The 17,791-nt window shown below is 35.2% G+C and overlaps 1 protein-coding gene across 3 annotated transcripts in view; it reads right to left on the bottom strand.

Annotated features, from left to right (window-relative positions):
- Nucleotides 1-17,791, bottom strand: part of LOC115211719 (protein sel-1 homolog 1) — a 58,561-nt gene that overhangs the window by 2,357 nt on the left and 38,413 nt on the right. For all 3 annotated transcript variants that reach the window (XM_036503344.1, XM_036503343.1, XM_029780375.2), the window contains 9 exons: nt 16,920-16,988; nt 14,664-14,741; nt 14,138-14,200; nt 12,790-12,877; nt 10,131-10,279; nt 6,871-7,036; nt 2,931-3,005; nt 1,603-1,775; nt 1,316-1,441 (listed from right to left, as the gene is read on the bottom strand). In XM_036503344.1, the coding sequence (XP_036359237.1) occupies nt 1,316-1,441; nt 1,603-1,775; nt 2,931-3,005; nt 6,871-7,036; nt 10,131-10,279; nt 12,790-12,877; nt 14,138-14,200; nt 14,664-14,741; nt 16,920-16,988 (987 nt within the window). The remainder of the gene's footprint in view (nt 1-1,315; nt 1,442-1,602; nt 1,776-2,930; nt 3,006-6,870; nt 7,037-10,130; nt 10,280-12,789; nt 12,878-14,137; nt 14,201-14,663; nt 14,742-16,919; nt 16,989-17,791) is intronic.

Below are 17,791 nucleotides of genomic sequence, written 5' to 3'. Positions count from 1 at the left end.
TAAATGGAAAGGAAATAGAAGAAAAATAATCATTCTGAACCTACTATCTGGTCATTAAGAATGAAATGTCCAATTTTCTTATGCACCAAGTTTGACGGTTGTTACCTCTGTTTTATCCTGACAATTCTTTATTTTACAACATTGAAGAGTTACATCATCACTTTTCGAAATGCAATTCATGGTGTTTGATTATATTGTGAGTTTTCACTTATAAATCAATTTTTCTGAACTCATGGATAGATAAAATATTCGTGTTATTTATGAATATGAGTTCCGTCATGGAACCAATGCATCCCAGACAGCTCAAAACATCAATGAGGTGTTTGGTGAATATGTGGCAAATGAGCACACTATACATCGATGGTTTGAGAAGTTCCAGTCCGATGACTTCATTCTTGAAAATCAGCCCTGTAGTAGACCTGAGACCAAGGTGGATAATGGTGAGCTGGAAACTGTAGTGGAAGTGGATACATTTCAAACTACATATGAGTTAGCAGTAAGGTTTGATGTTTCGATTACAAATGTATTGGACCATCTGAAACAAATCAGCATGGTAAAGAAATTGGACAAGTGGGTACTACACAAACTGAATGAGCATCAAATGACATGTCATCTTGAAACTTGCTGTTCTTTGCAGTCACGGCATAAAAGCGAACCATTTTTGCATTGTATTGTTAAATGTGATAAAAAATGGATTCTTTTCAACAATAGCAAGCATTCTACATGGTGGGTGGATAGAGATGAAGTGCCAAAACACAACCCAAAACAGAATATTCACCAAAAAAAGCTAATGGTGTCTGTTTGGTGGTCAAGTGCTGGTGTCATCCACTACAGCTTCATGAGACCTGATAAGTCAATTATAGTGGATGTATACATCAACCAATGAGATGAAATGATGAGTGATCTTGCAATTGAAGAACCAAGATTGGTCAATTCTCTCCACATGTTGCACAAAGAATAATACACAAGTTACAGGAACTGAACTTGAAAGTAATCTATCATCCACCATATTCACCAGACCTGTTTTCCAGCATTAGTCAACTTTTTGCATGGATAAAACTTCAAATTTAAAGAAGATGCAAAAACAGCCTTTCATGATTTCATCACCTCTTGCTCTCCAGAATTCTTTGCCACTGGCATAAATAAGCTGTCGATAAAATGGCAAAACTGTGTTGATAATTTAGGTGCATACTTTGATTAACTGCATTGCTTTTTTTGAGATAAAGTAAAATAAACTTTCAGTTCAAAATCAGACATTTCATTCTTAATGACCTGATAAAAGAAACAGTTTTGGATTATTAAGAGAAAAACTTACTTCTTTACTAAACACATCAACACCATAAAAAAGTCCTAACTTCAGGAGGGCAAGTGTTACTGGAACCTGTGCTTCAGTACTTGTTTCAGCAGCCATATCATAAAAACGTTTAGCAAGATGAACATCCTAGTAACACATAAAAGAAATGAAAATCAATTCTAGTATTTTCTTTAATAATAATACAAGGCATTATTTTAAAATGAAAAAAAAAAAAATTCCACTTTTTTATGAAGAAATAATAGAAGTGAGACATCAACAAAATAAGCAAAATTTGAAATGGTTTTTACCTGTTTCATACCAAGCCCCTTCTCGTGCATGTAGCCAAGGTTGAACATTGCTTGTGCATTGTGGTGTTGTTCTGATGCAACGCGATAATGACTGGCTGCCACTTCGTAATCTACAGATGTGCCAAATCCATAATAATGATAATCTCCCATTTTCACCCGAGCAATTGTAGATCCTGGAAAACAACATTATCCTTAGATCATAATACATATTCAAAATCTATAATCTGCAACAATTTCCTTTACACTAAAATAGCTTATTCAGTTTCATTATCGAACTGTTGCTATTCAAAGACATTGCTTTCAAGAATTTTAATTAAGTTAATTGATTCAGTAATTTTCATCTACTTATGGTTCAGTGGTTAGAGTGTCAGGCTCACAATTATGAGGTAGTGACTGCTGGTCTTCCATAAACAACCTTGCCTGGACTTGTACCTTGGAGGGGAACTTTCTAGGTGCAATCCCATGGTCATTCAAGACACCCCAACAGGATTTTGCACAGTTTCCTTCTAAACTTTACTCAGAAGGTTTATAGTGGATGATGCTTGCCCAAGGCATTCAGTGGAATCAAACCTGGAACCACATGGTTGTGATTCAAACTTTTTACCTATACAGTCATGCCTCTGCTTGTTATGTTAAAAAGAAAATACAAAACTACTACTATAAATTATTATATTACCATATATAAAGGTGGCGAGCTGGCAGAATCATTAGCATGCTGGGCAAAATGCTAAGCAGCATTTCCTCCGTCTTTATGTTCTGAGTTCAAATTCTACCCCAGTCGACTTTCCTTTCATTCTTCCGGGGTTGATAAAATAAGTACCAGTTGAACACTGGGGTCAAAGTAATCAACTTATCCCTGCTCCTGAAGTTGCTGGTCTTGTGCCAAAATTTAAAATCAATATTACCACATTTAAAAATATTCTGTGAGATAAGTTGTATATAAATTATACATCAGTTTTGATTTGGTATTGGGACCAAAGATTATAAAAAGATACTTCCATAAATTTTCTTCTATCTACAAAACAATATTTTTTTTAATTCTTGTACAACAAAAATAGCCCAGAAGTTATTTTAAATAGTAATGAGTCCTGATGGAATTTATATTGAAAATCAGATGCAATAAACTCCAACTATGGTTTACTATTAGCATAAACACCAAATGTTTATCACAACATGCAATAAGAATGTTTCAGAGAGGAGGTGGTGACATAGTCAATGGACACAGCCTAATATATGACTGATATTTGTTTCATCTAATCTAAATGGCTGAATTTTCATTCAGAACATAAAAATTTAATCTGGCAAATGTTAGTATAAATATAATTTACCTTGGGAAGCAGCTCGAGTCCACTGCAAGAGAGCTCGTTTATTGGTTTCTTGCTTTAAAAACATCATACTTTCACCTTCAAAAAACAAACATTACTTGATTATTAAAATATCTAACACTTACTAAGTGTGTTTAGAAAGGAGGGAATTTCACCATACTCTATCTATTTTTACTCTATGGCATCTTATTGTGACACATACCAAACTGTCCTTCACAGACAGTTGGTTTAGTATCAACTACAAAAAAATAATTCCCTAAAGTTTTCATGTACAGCCACAAGAGAAAGTACAATAATCTGATAAACAAACCCACAGCCACAGTCTTCAAACTTAACAAGTAATGGAGCAATTTGCACTATTTTATTCTGTTATAATAATGGGCACTGTTCCACTCATTTTACATGCTCACATTATTTTACTTTCTAAGGTCCAGACTAAGAACTTCCAATATTTCATCCTTAATACTGTACATCACTTCAACCTAATCTTACCGATTTTGGGAGAGGAGGTATACTTAAATAATTATACCTATGGTCCTAAATTAGTCAGACATTATATATTCAGAATAACAAGTTTTTAAGTTGCCACTAATTCTTCAGTCTTTATCTTTCATTCCTCATGGCATTTTGCCATGAAGAATGAAAAATAAATCAACTGCAAAGGACAAAACCAAAAGAATTTATTCAGAGCACTACTGTAACATATTCCAGTTTCAAACCACATCACCTTAATTCCAGCCCAAAGAAAAGATTCATATATCAATGAGATATGCTGTGACAGATGAAATGTTGCTTATGGATAATGCAGGAATATATGAATATATATATATATATATATATATATATATATGTATGTGTGTACACAAACACACACATACACAAATCATCACCATCAACATCAGTTCCATGAAAAGTAGATCAGTTGAGATTGTGGAGATGCTGCAACAAAAGCAAGTGGATGTGAATTGTGTGCAAGAAAATGGAAAGGTGGCTTCAACCAAACTACTCATGGGTAAAGAACAAAAGTACAACGTTTTGGGGATGGGTAACAGAGGTGTAAGGTCAAATTCTTCAGGATGGGTAACAGAGGATAGGTAGATTAGACATATTGCTAATAGGGGAATGGATAGATGAGGTAACTGTGGTTTGTAGAGTTTGTGATGGCCTAAGGTAGTCTTGGATAACATAGCAACATTTTTCTCTGCTTATTACACTACAGTCAGGTCTGACTGAGAAACAGGATCACTTTCATAAGATCTTTCTGCAGATCACCTCAAAAATTAATGGCAGCAACCTCACTACTATGCAGCAATACCAACTTTAAGAAAGCAGCCAGTTAGCTAAACATCTACTAATTGGAGAAACACAAGCCAGATAGACTTTGCACTCACCAGGAAAAGGGATAAAGAGTGAACACTGGGTCTATCCCTACTGAAGAAGAGACTAATGGTTAGTGACTTAAGAATAAGAGCTCAATATAACAAGAGGCAGCTATCTGGAGACAGAGGACATGCAAGTTGGAAGAGCTAACAACCAGCAGTAGGTTCAGAGATACATTAATTGATGCATAGGACAAGATAAAAGAAGAGAAAATTATAGCATAAAACACAGCTGGAATTTCTACAAGACAACCTACTGAAGGTGACAGAGCAATTTTGTAGTAGGTGCTAAGTCCCAACCGAAAAGAGTGATATGGTTGTGGAATAGCTTTATAGTCATGAAGGGTAAGAGATTGGCCTGGAAAAATTGGAAGAAAAGGGGCAGCAAAGAGAAATGGCTAGGTGTCAGACATACTTACCAAAGTGAGAAGACAAAAGTAAAGATCAGAGGTGTAAGGTATTCCAAATTGTAAGGGAATTTATGAGAAAAAAATTCAAAACATTTTTGAAGTGTGTATGGAATGATTAATTGTGCTCTTGCTCTTACAATGAAGAGTTGTTGAATGAGGGAATGTATAGGAAGGAGAAAGAAAGTCTGCCTCAAGTAAAAGGTACAGAGAGAGACTAGCCATTCATCATCATCATTTAACATCTATTGTCCATCCATGCTGGCATGGGTTGGATGGTTTGACCAGAGCTGGGAAGCTGCACCACACTCCAGTCTGATTTGGCATGGTTTCTATGGCTGATATCCCTCTGAATGCCAACCTCTGTACAGAGTGTGCTGGGTGCTTTTCATGTTCACAGTAATATGGTGGATAAAACAATTGCAGATTTGAAAGCACAAGAAGCACTCAGTCCATCAAAAATACCACCGAAATGCTTAAAATGTTTCCAAGGCATGGGCTAGTACCCACATAGCAAATCAAGTATCGCAGGAGGGGATCATATCCAGTTACTGGCAGATACAGTATCAACTGCTGCAAGAGTCTAACTAGGGATGTCACAGGACCTATCTGACCTCATCTTCCCAACATTCACTTCCACTTTCTCATCCACATTCCCTAGCTCTCTTGCCCAATCTCAAGAACATGAATAAAAAGATCACAGCAGATATGCATGCTCACAATCACTCTACAATCACTCCTATTCTACTTGCCTGTTATCTCAGCCACCTGGTACTGACATACAACATTCACTCATCATGTATCTATTTCTATTACTGGCCATCCCTCTGCCACCCTCTTATCCTAATCATTCTGTTTTGACCAGCATATTCTTGCTCACACTGCTCTTCTATTCACCTACTCAGCCACATAACTCTTAGTGAACAAATTCTTTATAGGAAAGTGAGGAATCTCTAATCGTCAGAAACACAAGACAACCTCACTAATGCTGATGCTGCTATAAATCTTCCCAGGATGCTCTGTACGGTGATTGATGAGGATATAGCAACTTGATACATTCTGTAATGTGGAAGGACATCCAACCATAGAAAGCAAACCATCCTCCAACTCATATAGAAAGAATATTATTCTGAATAAGAACGGACCCAAATCACAATGACTTGTCCATGCCATGTGAGCATGGAAATCAGATGTAAAACAGCAGTAGTGGTAGTAAACTAAAACTCATAAAACACACGACTGGCCAGTTAACATTATCATCAGTTAACATCTGTTCAGATGGAAAGAAATCGAACCTTCAGAAATTGTTGAAAAGATGCCTAAGTAACAAAGCCAATTACTAATTGTAGCTATTTAAACTTACACTAACAACTGATTTAAACCAATTTTACTGATATTCATGTGGAGAAAATTTTTAGTAGTTTTGCTGTTAAAGTTTTGAATACTTGTTAATTGTATACATATATATTCACATATAACTGTTTTACTTCATTTTATTATTTATATTTGCATTATAGTTCAGTGAAAATTTCATAGCATATGAAAAATTTTAAAATCACACATTTCAAGCAAATAAAATTATTTCTATAGCATAATTTCATTGTAAAAATCATACAGAACTTTTCCTAAAATTGGAAGTGTTTATCCACAAGATGTGTTTATTAGCAATTCTCTTTAAAAATCATCTTGAGTTAGAAGAAGGCACAGTTTGTTCTGTAATTCAGTTTTGAGGTACAAGGAAGTCATAAAGTTTTAAGAAGTAATGGATTCAACTTCTGTTAGCATCAGTCATGTTAGTTATTATGCCATGTATGCCTGGGTATCTAAAGAAATCTTTCAGTCACAAGAATTCTTCATTTTATTAGAATATGACTTCTACATATATAAAATAGAATACCTTTAAATGCAAAATTCTAAAATTTTAAAACTTTCATAGTAAAATCTGAAATTCACGAAGCATTCTCACACCGGAATTTTTCTTTTAAAGTCATCAATCAGTTATAGGATATTTAAACCTTTTCAAATGAAATTCATTAAAATATTTCATATAGAGAAATGTTTGGAATGCACTGAAAAGCTTTTCATGCAAAGTACAAAATTTAGAATTTTTCTTATGGTCAGACAATTTTTGCAATAAATAGAAATCAGTAAAATTACCTTGATCCAAAATATATGCTACGTTGGATTGTGCTACTTCATAACCAAGCTCAGCCAAAAAAGTATATTTGATGAGTGCAGCTTCAACATTACCCTCTCGATATAATGAATGCGCTTCCATCAGCATCTCACTCCAACGTCCACGTTCTGCTACATTTTTGAATAACTAAAAATTAGAAATACTTAACACTAAGAAAACAGCTAAAAATAATGATATTTTGTAGATGTACAGAATTACAAAAAAAAAAAAAAAGAGTTCTGCTAATGTTAATATGGAAAAATTGGTAGGTAAATAAATAATATAAAAACCCAAAGCATTTTATAGCATGTTTGTAATCCCTTCAAACTCCTAAACCATCTAAAATGCAATGGACACTACTGCTCACCCAATATACTAAATATTTAAATGTGATTGATATGGTCAATTAAATCAACCCCAGTACTGACCACAAAATTATTGTATTGATCTTGGAGAGATAAAAGGCAGTCAGCCCCAGAAGGAGTTAAGCTTAGAAGAAGGTTTGAAACCCAAAACAATAAAGCATTTAGTCTAGTATTCCACTGTCTTTACAATTCATAAATAGACAAATAAAAATAATCCTTTCTACTAAAGACACAAGGCCCGAAATTTTATGGGTAGGGGATAGTCGATTACATCAATCCCAGTGCTCGATTGATACTTATTTCATTGATCCTGAAAGGATGCAAAGCAAAATCGACTTCACTGGAGTTTGAGCTCAGAATGTAAAAACAGACAAAATGCCACAAAGCATTTTGTCTGGTACAGTAATGATTCTGCCAGCTCACCACCTTAATAATGATTTCATATTTTAGCACAAGGCCAGCAATTTTATGAGAGGGTTAAGTCAATTACACCAATCCCAGTATTCAACTGGTACTTATTTTATTGACCCTGGAAGACTGAAAGGCAAAGTTGTCCTCAGTGGCATTTGAACTCAGAATGTAAAGCTGGAAGAGATGCTGCAAAGCACTGTGTACAGCACAGTAACAATTCTACCAGCTCAATGCCTTAATAATAATAAAAATAATCCTTTCTATTAAAGGCACAAGACCTGCAATTTGGCAAGGAGGGGACTAGTTGATTACATCAACCCTAGTGTTTCATTGGAAACATCCTTGAGCAATAGTAATAATAATTTCTAATTTTGGCACCAGGTCAACAATTTTAAGAGGAGAGGATTAGATGATTACGTCAACCCCAGTGCTCAACTGATACTTATTTTATCAACCCTGAAAGGATAAAAGGCAAAGTTCACCTTGGCAGAATTTAAACTCAGCTGGAAGAAATGCAGCTGAGTAGAATTTTGTCCAGTATAGTAACAATTCTGCTAGCTCACTGCTTTCATAATAATAATGATGATGATTTGTTTTATTGGTAACAAGGGCCCAAGACATTGAAGACAATATCAAGGGATGCAATACAACACCCCAAAAAATTGGGTTTGCATCAATCAAAACAAGACACAACAACAAAGATAGCAATTTTGAAGGAAGGGAGCTTAGCTGATTACATCAACCCCAGTACTTGACTGGTACTTTATTTTATTAACACTGAAAGGATGAAAGGCAAAGTTGATCTCGATGGTATTTGATTACAGAATGTAAAGAACCAGAACAAATACTGTAAGGCATTGTCCAGTGCTCTGGGTTTATTTTAATTGCTTTTTTGTGACATCAAAATTGATATTTTTGGAAGAAAGGAAAGACAACAGTATGATGTTCAAATTCTTTCCATAATATTTCTCAGGTCTTCTGTTAACATTGCTAAGATTATTATAATAAACGTTCTATTATTGCTCAACTGGTGAAAAGCAGGAAATACTTTACAATACTATAGATATCAGATCTGCAATCTCAAGATTGTAGCTTGGTAAAAGTAATCAGCTGTAGATAGCAATGCTTTACAAAAGAAAAAAGAACATATACACATAATACAGTCTGACCTGCTATATCTGCAAAAGCTTGTCTCAGTACCCCCAAGATCCCTTGACATAAATATCCATTGATATCTATATATCTATGAATATATAATTTCCAAACCATAGGTACCAGATCCTGAAAACTGCAGAAAAGTAACTTTGTTGCATACAAGTGGAGTAGGTACTGCATCTAATATTTACTTGTATACATTTAATGAAGCCTAAATGTAGCCTAGTGGTTAAAGTGTCAGGCTCAGGATCATAAGGTTGTTGGGTTGATTCCAAAACTGGACCAGCATTTTGTATCCTCCAGCAAGGCACTTGCTGCTCCAATCAGCTCAACTGAAAATATGTACCAACCTAGTGCTGGTGCAGCCCTTTTTCACTCCAGTTGTTACAATCTTCCACTGGATCAAAGGCATCTGTGTCTTCTTGTGACTACATAAGCACCTAAAATGGTTCAAGAAAGCATGGTGCATGCTACTAGGCCATACTCACTTGCTTGTGACTGTTTGCTTTTTGGTTTTGACATTATACAACTCTTATACTATGTAAATTTCTTACTTTTCTCCTCAAGCTTTCAAAGACAATTTGTTAAACCAATTTTAAGTATGATATATCATTTTGGACATAATCTTATTCCAGATTTGATTTCTAAATGCAATTTAAATGAACTGCTCCCAATCAAGTGACAAGTATCAGGTAACACAGACCTTCCCTTTCATATTTGTCTTGCTAAACCTCTACACCAGTCACCACCCCTTTCTCTTTCAGTTTGAGGGGATTATTTTGATTTCTGAGATATTAGCACGACTTGGCTTCATCCTCATCGTCATTAACATTTAGTGTCGGTTTTCCATGCTGGCATGGGTTGGACGGCTTGACAGGAACTGGCAAGGCCAGGGACCATAGTAGGTTCCATAGTCTGTTTTGGCTTGGTTTCTATGGCTGGATGCCCTTCCTATACTGGGTACTTTTGACATGGCACCATCACCAGTGCCTTTTACATAGCACCAACACTCACACCAATACTTTTCGTGTGGCACCTTGGTTTTAAGATCTCAATTTTGTTGGGGTGGACGGGCCTTTTTCAAGTACAGCAATGCACCACATAACTCAGTCCTCAGTTATATCCTTTGTAAGGTTCAGTATTTCGAGATCAGCATTCAATACTTCAAATAAAGGGGTGGGGAGAAAGCAGGTGGAAACATTCTTAATGAGATAACAAGAAGTCCTAAAACAGATTGATGAAAAAAAAAATTAAATTATAAATTAATAATTATTAGTAAGAATCAACATTCATATAAATTAAGATAATACCTCTACTGCCATGTGACAGTTGCTCAAAACTCCAGTGCCTGTAGCATGCATCTGTGCTAGATTGTAAAATGCAAGGATATGACCACCTTGAGAGGCCAAGTTGAAATATTTCACAGCAAGTTTGTAGTCCCTTCGAACTCCTAAACCACCTAAAATGCACAAAACAGCTTAATTAATCAAAATAGTATTAAAATTGGATTTCTTATAAGTGCACACATAGAACACAACTGTTCTCCCTTTCTCTCTCTATACATGCATTTGTGTGTGTGTGTGTGTGTGTGTGTGTACAATAAATACACACACACCTACATACATTATTTGCCATAAAGGTTAAAAATAAATTTGGTAAATACAGGAACTAAATATGACTAGCATTTTATATATATATCATCATTTAACGTCTGTTTTTGATGCTAGAATAAATATGTAAATAAGTAACAAGGATGTACAGGTGTCAATACATTAGGGCTGTTCAAGCAGCTCCATTTAACTGATCAATGAAAGCATTACATCAATTTGAAAGAAACCGCTCTCTTCAGATGCAGATGACCATATAGATTTCAAACAAAGGGTAAACCACTTTTAACAAATTTACATCAATAATAGAAACCAAGGTAATTACATTGTTTCCTTATGTTATATCTGTGGCAGAATGAGTTTAGAAAATAATGCATATCTTAAGTCTACTATATCTTATATATATATACACACACACACACACACACATAAGGGGTGCAGAAAAGTTCCTGACATTAAGGGTATTGTGAAAGGCCTGGTTGGAGGCCCAACCTCCTGAATCCTTTTACAGAGCTAAGAAAGACTGAAGGGCTACTGCGATAAGTGTGTGAATCTGAGATAGGAATATCATCATCATTTAACGTCCGCTTTCCATGTTAGCATGGGTTGGACGATTTGACTGAGGACTGGCGAACCAGATGGCTGCACCAGGCTCCAATCTGATCTGGCAGAGTTTCTACAGCTGGATGCCCTTCCTAAAATCAACTACTCCGAGAGTGTAGTGGGTGCTTTTACGTGCCACCGGCACGAGGGCCAGTCCGGTGGTACTGGCAACGGCCACACTCAAATGGTGCTTTTTACATGCTACCTGCACAGGAGTCAGTCCAGCGGCACTGGCAACGACCTCGCTCAAATGTTTTGTTCACATGCCTCCAGCACAAGTACCAGTAAGGCAACGCAGGTAACGATCACACTCAAATGGTACTTTTTACATGCCACTGGCACAGAAGCCAGACAGCTGCTCTGGCAGTGATCCCGCTCGGATGGAGCTGTTAGCGCTCCACTGGCATGGGTGCCAGTCATCGAATTTGGTTCAATTACGATTATGTTGAATAAAACCATAATTAACTGATCCTCCTGTATTTTCTTTTACTCAAAGGAATGTTTTAGCACCTGCCTTGTATATATCACATGTCAGTACGATTTTATTTTTTAAATATGGATTTACATTAATACTGCTGATGAAATCAACATTTGCAATATAATTAATATTAAACTATAATCTCATCTAGTTTCTATTTTTGCAAAATTAATTTTTAATATTTATGCCAGATAGCATTATTAGACTTAACAAAATAAAATGTCTTTCCTTTCTTTTTCTTTTTTTTTTTTCAAATAGTAGGGATTGAGTTGAGAGAAATAGGTTGCTATTTCTAGCAAGCTGAATGACTACAAAGAAGCTCTATTCATATCTTGTGCTAGTTAATATGGTCGGGACATGTATTTACTATGAAATGCCCATCTTAAGTGATGCAATACAACAATAGATGAAATATAATAATACATGAGGTGACTGCATCATTGTTATCAAAATCTTTCTTACGTCTGCTTCCTATGCTAGCATGGGTTAGTCAGAGTCACTTCCCATTGGGAGCCAGTGCTCCTAAAAACATGGTACTTGTGTGTTTGTGCCATGTGACTTAGTTTCTCTGGCTGGATGTCGTCCTTAATGCCAACAACTTTACAGAGAGTACTGGATGGCACCAACATCCAATGCTTTCATCAGTGACATGACATAATCGTTGAAGTAAATGCTTTTACAACCAAATACCCTTCTTTCCTTACCCAGTCGCTCATAGTCTTTTAGGAGTCCAATTCTTAAATACCTTTAGCTCTTAAACTGGCCATACCTAGCCTAAATATTCTACCTGTTTTACGTTCAAACCAGCCAGATCTGGCCTCTTACATCTACCCTACAATGTCATTCAAAAAATATACAACCACATGATCAAAATTTCAAAGCTATGAGATAATGTATGATTATTTTCTAAATAATATGAATAAATAAGCATCACATTTGACAAAATAATCTGAATGCTAAGAGGTTAAAATATCTGGATTGAATTTCTGAACCTATGTGACTGTTTTTAGAAAATTTGAATTCCTGAACCTATGTGACTGTTTTTAGAAAATTTGAATTCCTGAACCTATGTAACTGTATTTTAGAAAATTTGAATTCCTGAACCTATGTGGCTGTATTTTAGAAAATTAATATGATATGATATATGATATGATATATTGTCATTTAAAAAAATCAATATTAAAACTAAAAACAATAACTGAGTTTACTTTTCCAAATTGTAGCTCCAAATGTTAATCACTGACATTACTAGCACAAATCTGAAATAGAAATTTTACTTACTATAATGCATAATTCCTAGCTGCAGTTGACCTTCAGCCCAGCCTTGTTCAGCAGCCAAAGTGAAATACTTTAAGGCATTAATGTAATCCTGGTTTAGAAAATAAAGGATTTTGTATAGCTTTGCAGTGAAGAAGTGATCAAGAACTAAAACTTGGTTACTATAGTAGTTGCAATAAAATTATGTACTATACATTCTGGATTAGTAAAACAAAATTAGTATCATACTTACAGAATATCAAATATAAAAGAAAAACCCACCCCAAATGTTATGTTTCCTCCTCACAACCAGAAAACTTTTCAGTTTGTTAACCTGTGACAAAGCATATGTGGAACCCATATTAAAGTACTGCTTACATATTAGAGATCAAGCTGTTGTCTGCAATGCATCCAATCATTCCAAAATAACTACCTGATGTGTAAATTTTCACTCTTTAACACACTAAAACCATTGGCCTACATTGTTTGATGTCCTCTTTCCATGCTGTCACAGGTTGGATGGTCTGACATGGAGCTGTCCTTACTCCAACTGTCTGTTGTGGCAATAGTTTCTACAGGTGGATGCCCTTCCTAACATCAAACACTTAACAGCGTGCTGGGTGCCTTTTATGTGCCACCGTAATGGGTGTGTTTATGCAGCACCAGCACAGGTGTGTTAACATAGCACCAGCATGGGTGCTTTTTAAGTGGTATCAGCATCTGAAAGGGCAAGCCTGTATGTGTGGAAGACAGTGATTTTACTTAATTTGACATGTCTTATCCATTTCCTTCATGAGGCCCAGCAACCAAAGATAAATATTTTTCTTCTTCTATTTCAACTATGTTTCCAATCAATTCATCTATCAATTCATCTGATGAACATACTTTCCTCAACTGTTTCTCACTTATTACAAACCCCATGATATACAATTTTACTAGTTCTTTCTCCTTAGGGTAGACAAATCATGGGCAAGGAACTACTTTCCTTATTCACATTTTCCCTACAAACATCAACATCAGCAATTTGAGAGATTCTGCAAAACTATGAGTAATGCTATATTCAGAAAAATAATGCAAAAACTTAACAAATCTAGTCAATAATGTCAATTGATCCTGAATGGATATATTAGCTATTTTCTTTAAATGAAATTATGTAAAACTTAAATCATCTATTCAAATGATCTCCAGTTTAAAATATGGTACACAGAACATTCCTTGAATAAAATGCTTGAGTCAGTTTTAATAAAATCAATAATTAAGAGAAGAAATGACTCTGAATATCCAGAGAAAGCAAATTTTAGAACACTTTCTGAGAAATTTATTCACACAGTAAAAATGGATTTTGGCAAAAATGTAAGTAAGAATTCTTTACCTTTTCAACACCTTGTCCTCGAAGATACATCAGTCCTAATCCACACTGTCCAACTGCATTGCCCTACAAATACAATAAATGAAATGGTTTCTTATTAAAAACAATGGAATACAAATTATATTACAAACTTTGGATAGTAATATAGTTTTTAATTGTATTAGTTTCATAATCCATGTCAGATTGAAATTTCTGATTTACTCCATTTAGATTAATATACAAAATTTAACAAAACAAATAACCAAGAGTAGATTATAAAAAAAGATTTCAGTTGTCATATTTAAAAAGATGTTTTAAATGCTTCTTTCTTATACAAGTCATTTATTGATGCTCTCATAGCTAAGTTAGAAATAAAAACAAAAGAATAATCTTAGACTATTGAAAAGTTATTACATTTTTTAAAAATTCTCTTATCAGTAAGTCTGCTTAGATTCTATCTACATAAATTAAGTACACTTTTGAAATGACATACCATTTTTAAAGATTAATTTCAATAATAAGAAAATAATTGAAAAGCTAAAATACTTACTTTTTCAGCAGCTTTTTTGAAGTAACTTATAGCAGTTTCATTGTTTTGCTTTACTACAGGACTACCTTCTGAATACATCTGGAACAATTAGAATGCAGATTACAATAAATTACTTTCAATATTATAATACTACAAGGCGGCAAGCTGGCAGAATCATTAGCACACCAGGCAAAATGCTTAGTGGTATTTCGTCTGCTGTTACGTTCTGAGTTCAAATTCTGCCAAGGTCAACTTTGCCTTTCATCCTTTCGGTGTCAATTAAATAAGTACCGGTTATGCACTGGGGATTGATGTAACTGACTTAATCCCTTTGTCCTTGTTCGTCCCCTCTATGATTAGCTCCTTATGGACAATAAAGAAATAAATACTATAATACTACAAATTTTTGCCTGTTTTTTATGAAATATAAAAATTTAACTAAAGTGTAAAGAGCCCCTGTGATCATGAATGACCATGGGATTGCACCTAGAAAGTTCCCCTCCAAGGCACAAATCCAGGCAAGGTTGTTTATGAAAGACCAGCAGTTACCCATGCATACCAGCCTTCCCTCTCTATGTCACCGATGTTATCCAAGGGAAGGCAAAGGCCAAAACAGCTTGGCACCAATGACATTGCAACGCATTTCTACAGCTGAGTGAACTGGAGCAGCATGAAACAAGGTGTCTTGCTCAAGAACACAACACACAGCTCAGTCCAGGAATAAAGCTCACTACCGCATGATTGTGAACCTGACGCTCTAACCACTGAGCCATGCACCTTTAAAAATGTAACTACTGAAATATAAATTTTTCTTTGATTGTAAAATGGGGGAGGGGGGGTAAATATTTTAAATAAATATTTACACACTGGTTTTAATCACTAATTTCCACCGTTCTACATTTAAGAGATGAGGAATTATGTACATTATTTACATTTGACAGATATTTGTCCTCATCTTGTTTGTTGCTAACACGTCTCAGCTGATATACCCTCCAGCCTTCATCAGATGTCTTGGGGAAATTTCGAACCTGGGTTCTTGTTCCTAAGGTATTTTTCAACGTTATTATTATTATTATTATTATTATTCAGGTCACTGCCTGGAATCGAACTTGTAATCTTAGGGTTAGCAGACCACGTTCTTAACCACTATGCCATATGCCTGTGGGCTTATTATGGCATATGGCATAGTGGTTAAGAGTACGGGCTACTAACCCCAAGATTCCAAGTTTGATTCCAAGCAGTGACATGAATAATAATAATAATAATGATAACATCAAAAAATACCTTAGGAATGAGAACCTAGGTTCGAAATTTCCCAAAGACACCTAATGGAGGTTGGAGAGTATATCAGCCAAAACGTTGCGTTAACAACAAACAAGATGAGGACAAATATCTGTCAAAATGTAAATAATGTGCTAATTTCCACCTTTGAATTTAATGCTCAATTAAGAAAAAGTGATTTTTCTTGCATATCATCAATGATTCCTCTATATGTTTTAAAATGATGCATTCAGGTAACTCTGTGTGTGTGTGTGTGTGTGTGTGTGTGTGTGTGTGTGTGTGTGTGTGTGAGAGAGAGAGAGAGAGAGAGAGAGAGAGAGAGAGAGAGAGAGAGAGAGAGTATGTGTATATATGCATATATGATATATATGTGTAGCCAAGTGGAATCATAGTTGTGGTGCTTGTGAAGCTCCATCAACCCAAGTGAAATCATAGTTGTGGCCATTGTTGGTGTCATGTAACTGGTGGCACATAAAAAGCACTTTTTGAGCATTGGGCTTCACGGAGACAATGTGGCCGATGCTGGTGTCGCAGAACTAGCAACCATGCTGGTGGCACATAAAAAGCACCTTTTGAGTACTGAGCCTCATAGAAGTCATGACAGGTGACTGAGACCTTTGGCAATATGCTGTGCTTGAGAAGGAAGAGCGATCAAGCTGGGTGAAACCATAGTTGTGGCAGATACTGGTGTCACATAACTGACACCTGTGCTGGTGGCATGTAAAAGCACCCATTTCACTCTCAGTGTTGTAGGCGTTTGGAAGGGCATCCAACTTACCAGTCCTGGTCAAACCATCCAACCCATGCCTGCATGGACAACAGATGTTAAATGATGATGATGCTGATGGTGTGTGTTAGGATGTATACAGTAGTCAACAGTGAAAAGAATGGTTTATATATAAGGATGAGGATGAATGATAATTATGACAATGAGGGCAACAAAGACTACTTCCAAAAGTGCTTTGCATATAAAGATAGAAAAAAATTTTAACTAACCTTTCCAAGAAATGCCAAAGCTAAAGCATTTCCTGATTCAGCAGCCATAAGAAAGTAGTGCAAAGCACGCTACAAATGCAAATGCAAAAATGTATGAATATTTGTTAAAATAAAAACAAAAAGTTGAAATCATTCTTTCCCTCATTAATAACATTCTTCAGAATCAAGTCAAACTTCAATTTTTAGTAACCAACTACTGAAAGCATTCATTTTTAGATTCCGTGATACCGGTGACAACATTCTAATAAACATATACTCAATAACTTCCCATAAACTTTAATTTAGTTAGGGTGTGATTGGTTAAAGTCTACCACACACATTTTCATGTGCCTTATCACCACTCTTCTTATTTCTACATATCAAGTTAAAGAAATAGTAGCACTACCAGATCACAGATGAATAGGTTTCATTCAAAGAGGTATCCAGATAGAATAAAAACACTTTCCTGGAAATCAAGTATGAGTTAGAATTTTCAGAAAATCCAACCCAATTACTATACAAAGATTTATATTTTTTTTTCTCGTATACTACAGTGAAAGATTTGTAACACAAAATGCATCTGGTAGTGCTACTATTTCTTTAACTTGATATGTAGAAATAAGAAGAGTGGTGATAAGGCACATGAAAATGTGTGTGGTAGACTTTGAACTCAGCACCTTAACCAATCACACCCTAACTAAATTAAAGTTTATGGGAAGTTATTGAGTATATGTTTATTAGAATGTTGTCACCAGTATCACAGAATCTAATCATAATAAATATGTAGTTAAATATAATTTCAACTATAATGGACATTGTTGCAATGTCATCACAAATAAACTAGACTTTGAAAAGAAAACCACTAGATTACTTAGATTAGATTTCATTTTCTC

Source organism: Octopus sinensis, linkage group LG5 (assembly GCF_006345805.1).
Source record: "Octopus sinensis linkage group LG5, ASM634580v1, whole genome shotgun sequence".
Classification (NCBI taxonomy): domain Eukaryota; kingdom Metazoa; phylum Mollusca; class Cephalopoda; order Octopoda; family Octopodidae; genus Octopus; species Octopus sinensis.
This window is presented reverse-complemented; position numbering and strand designations above follow the sequence as displayed.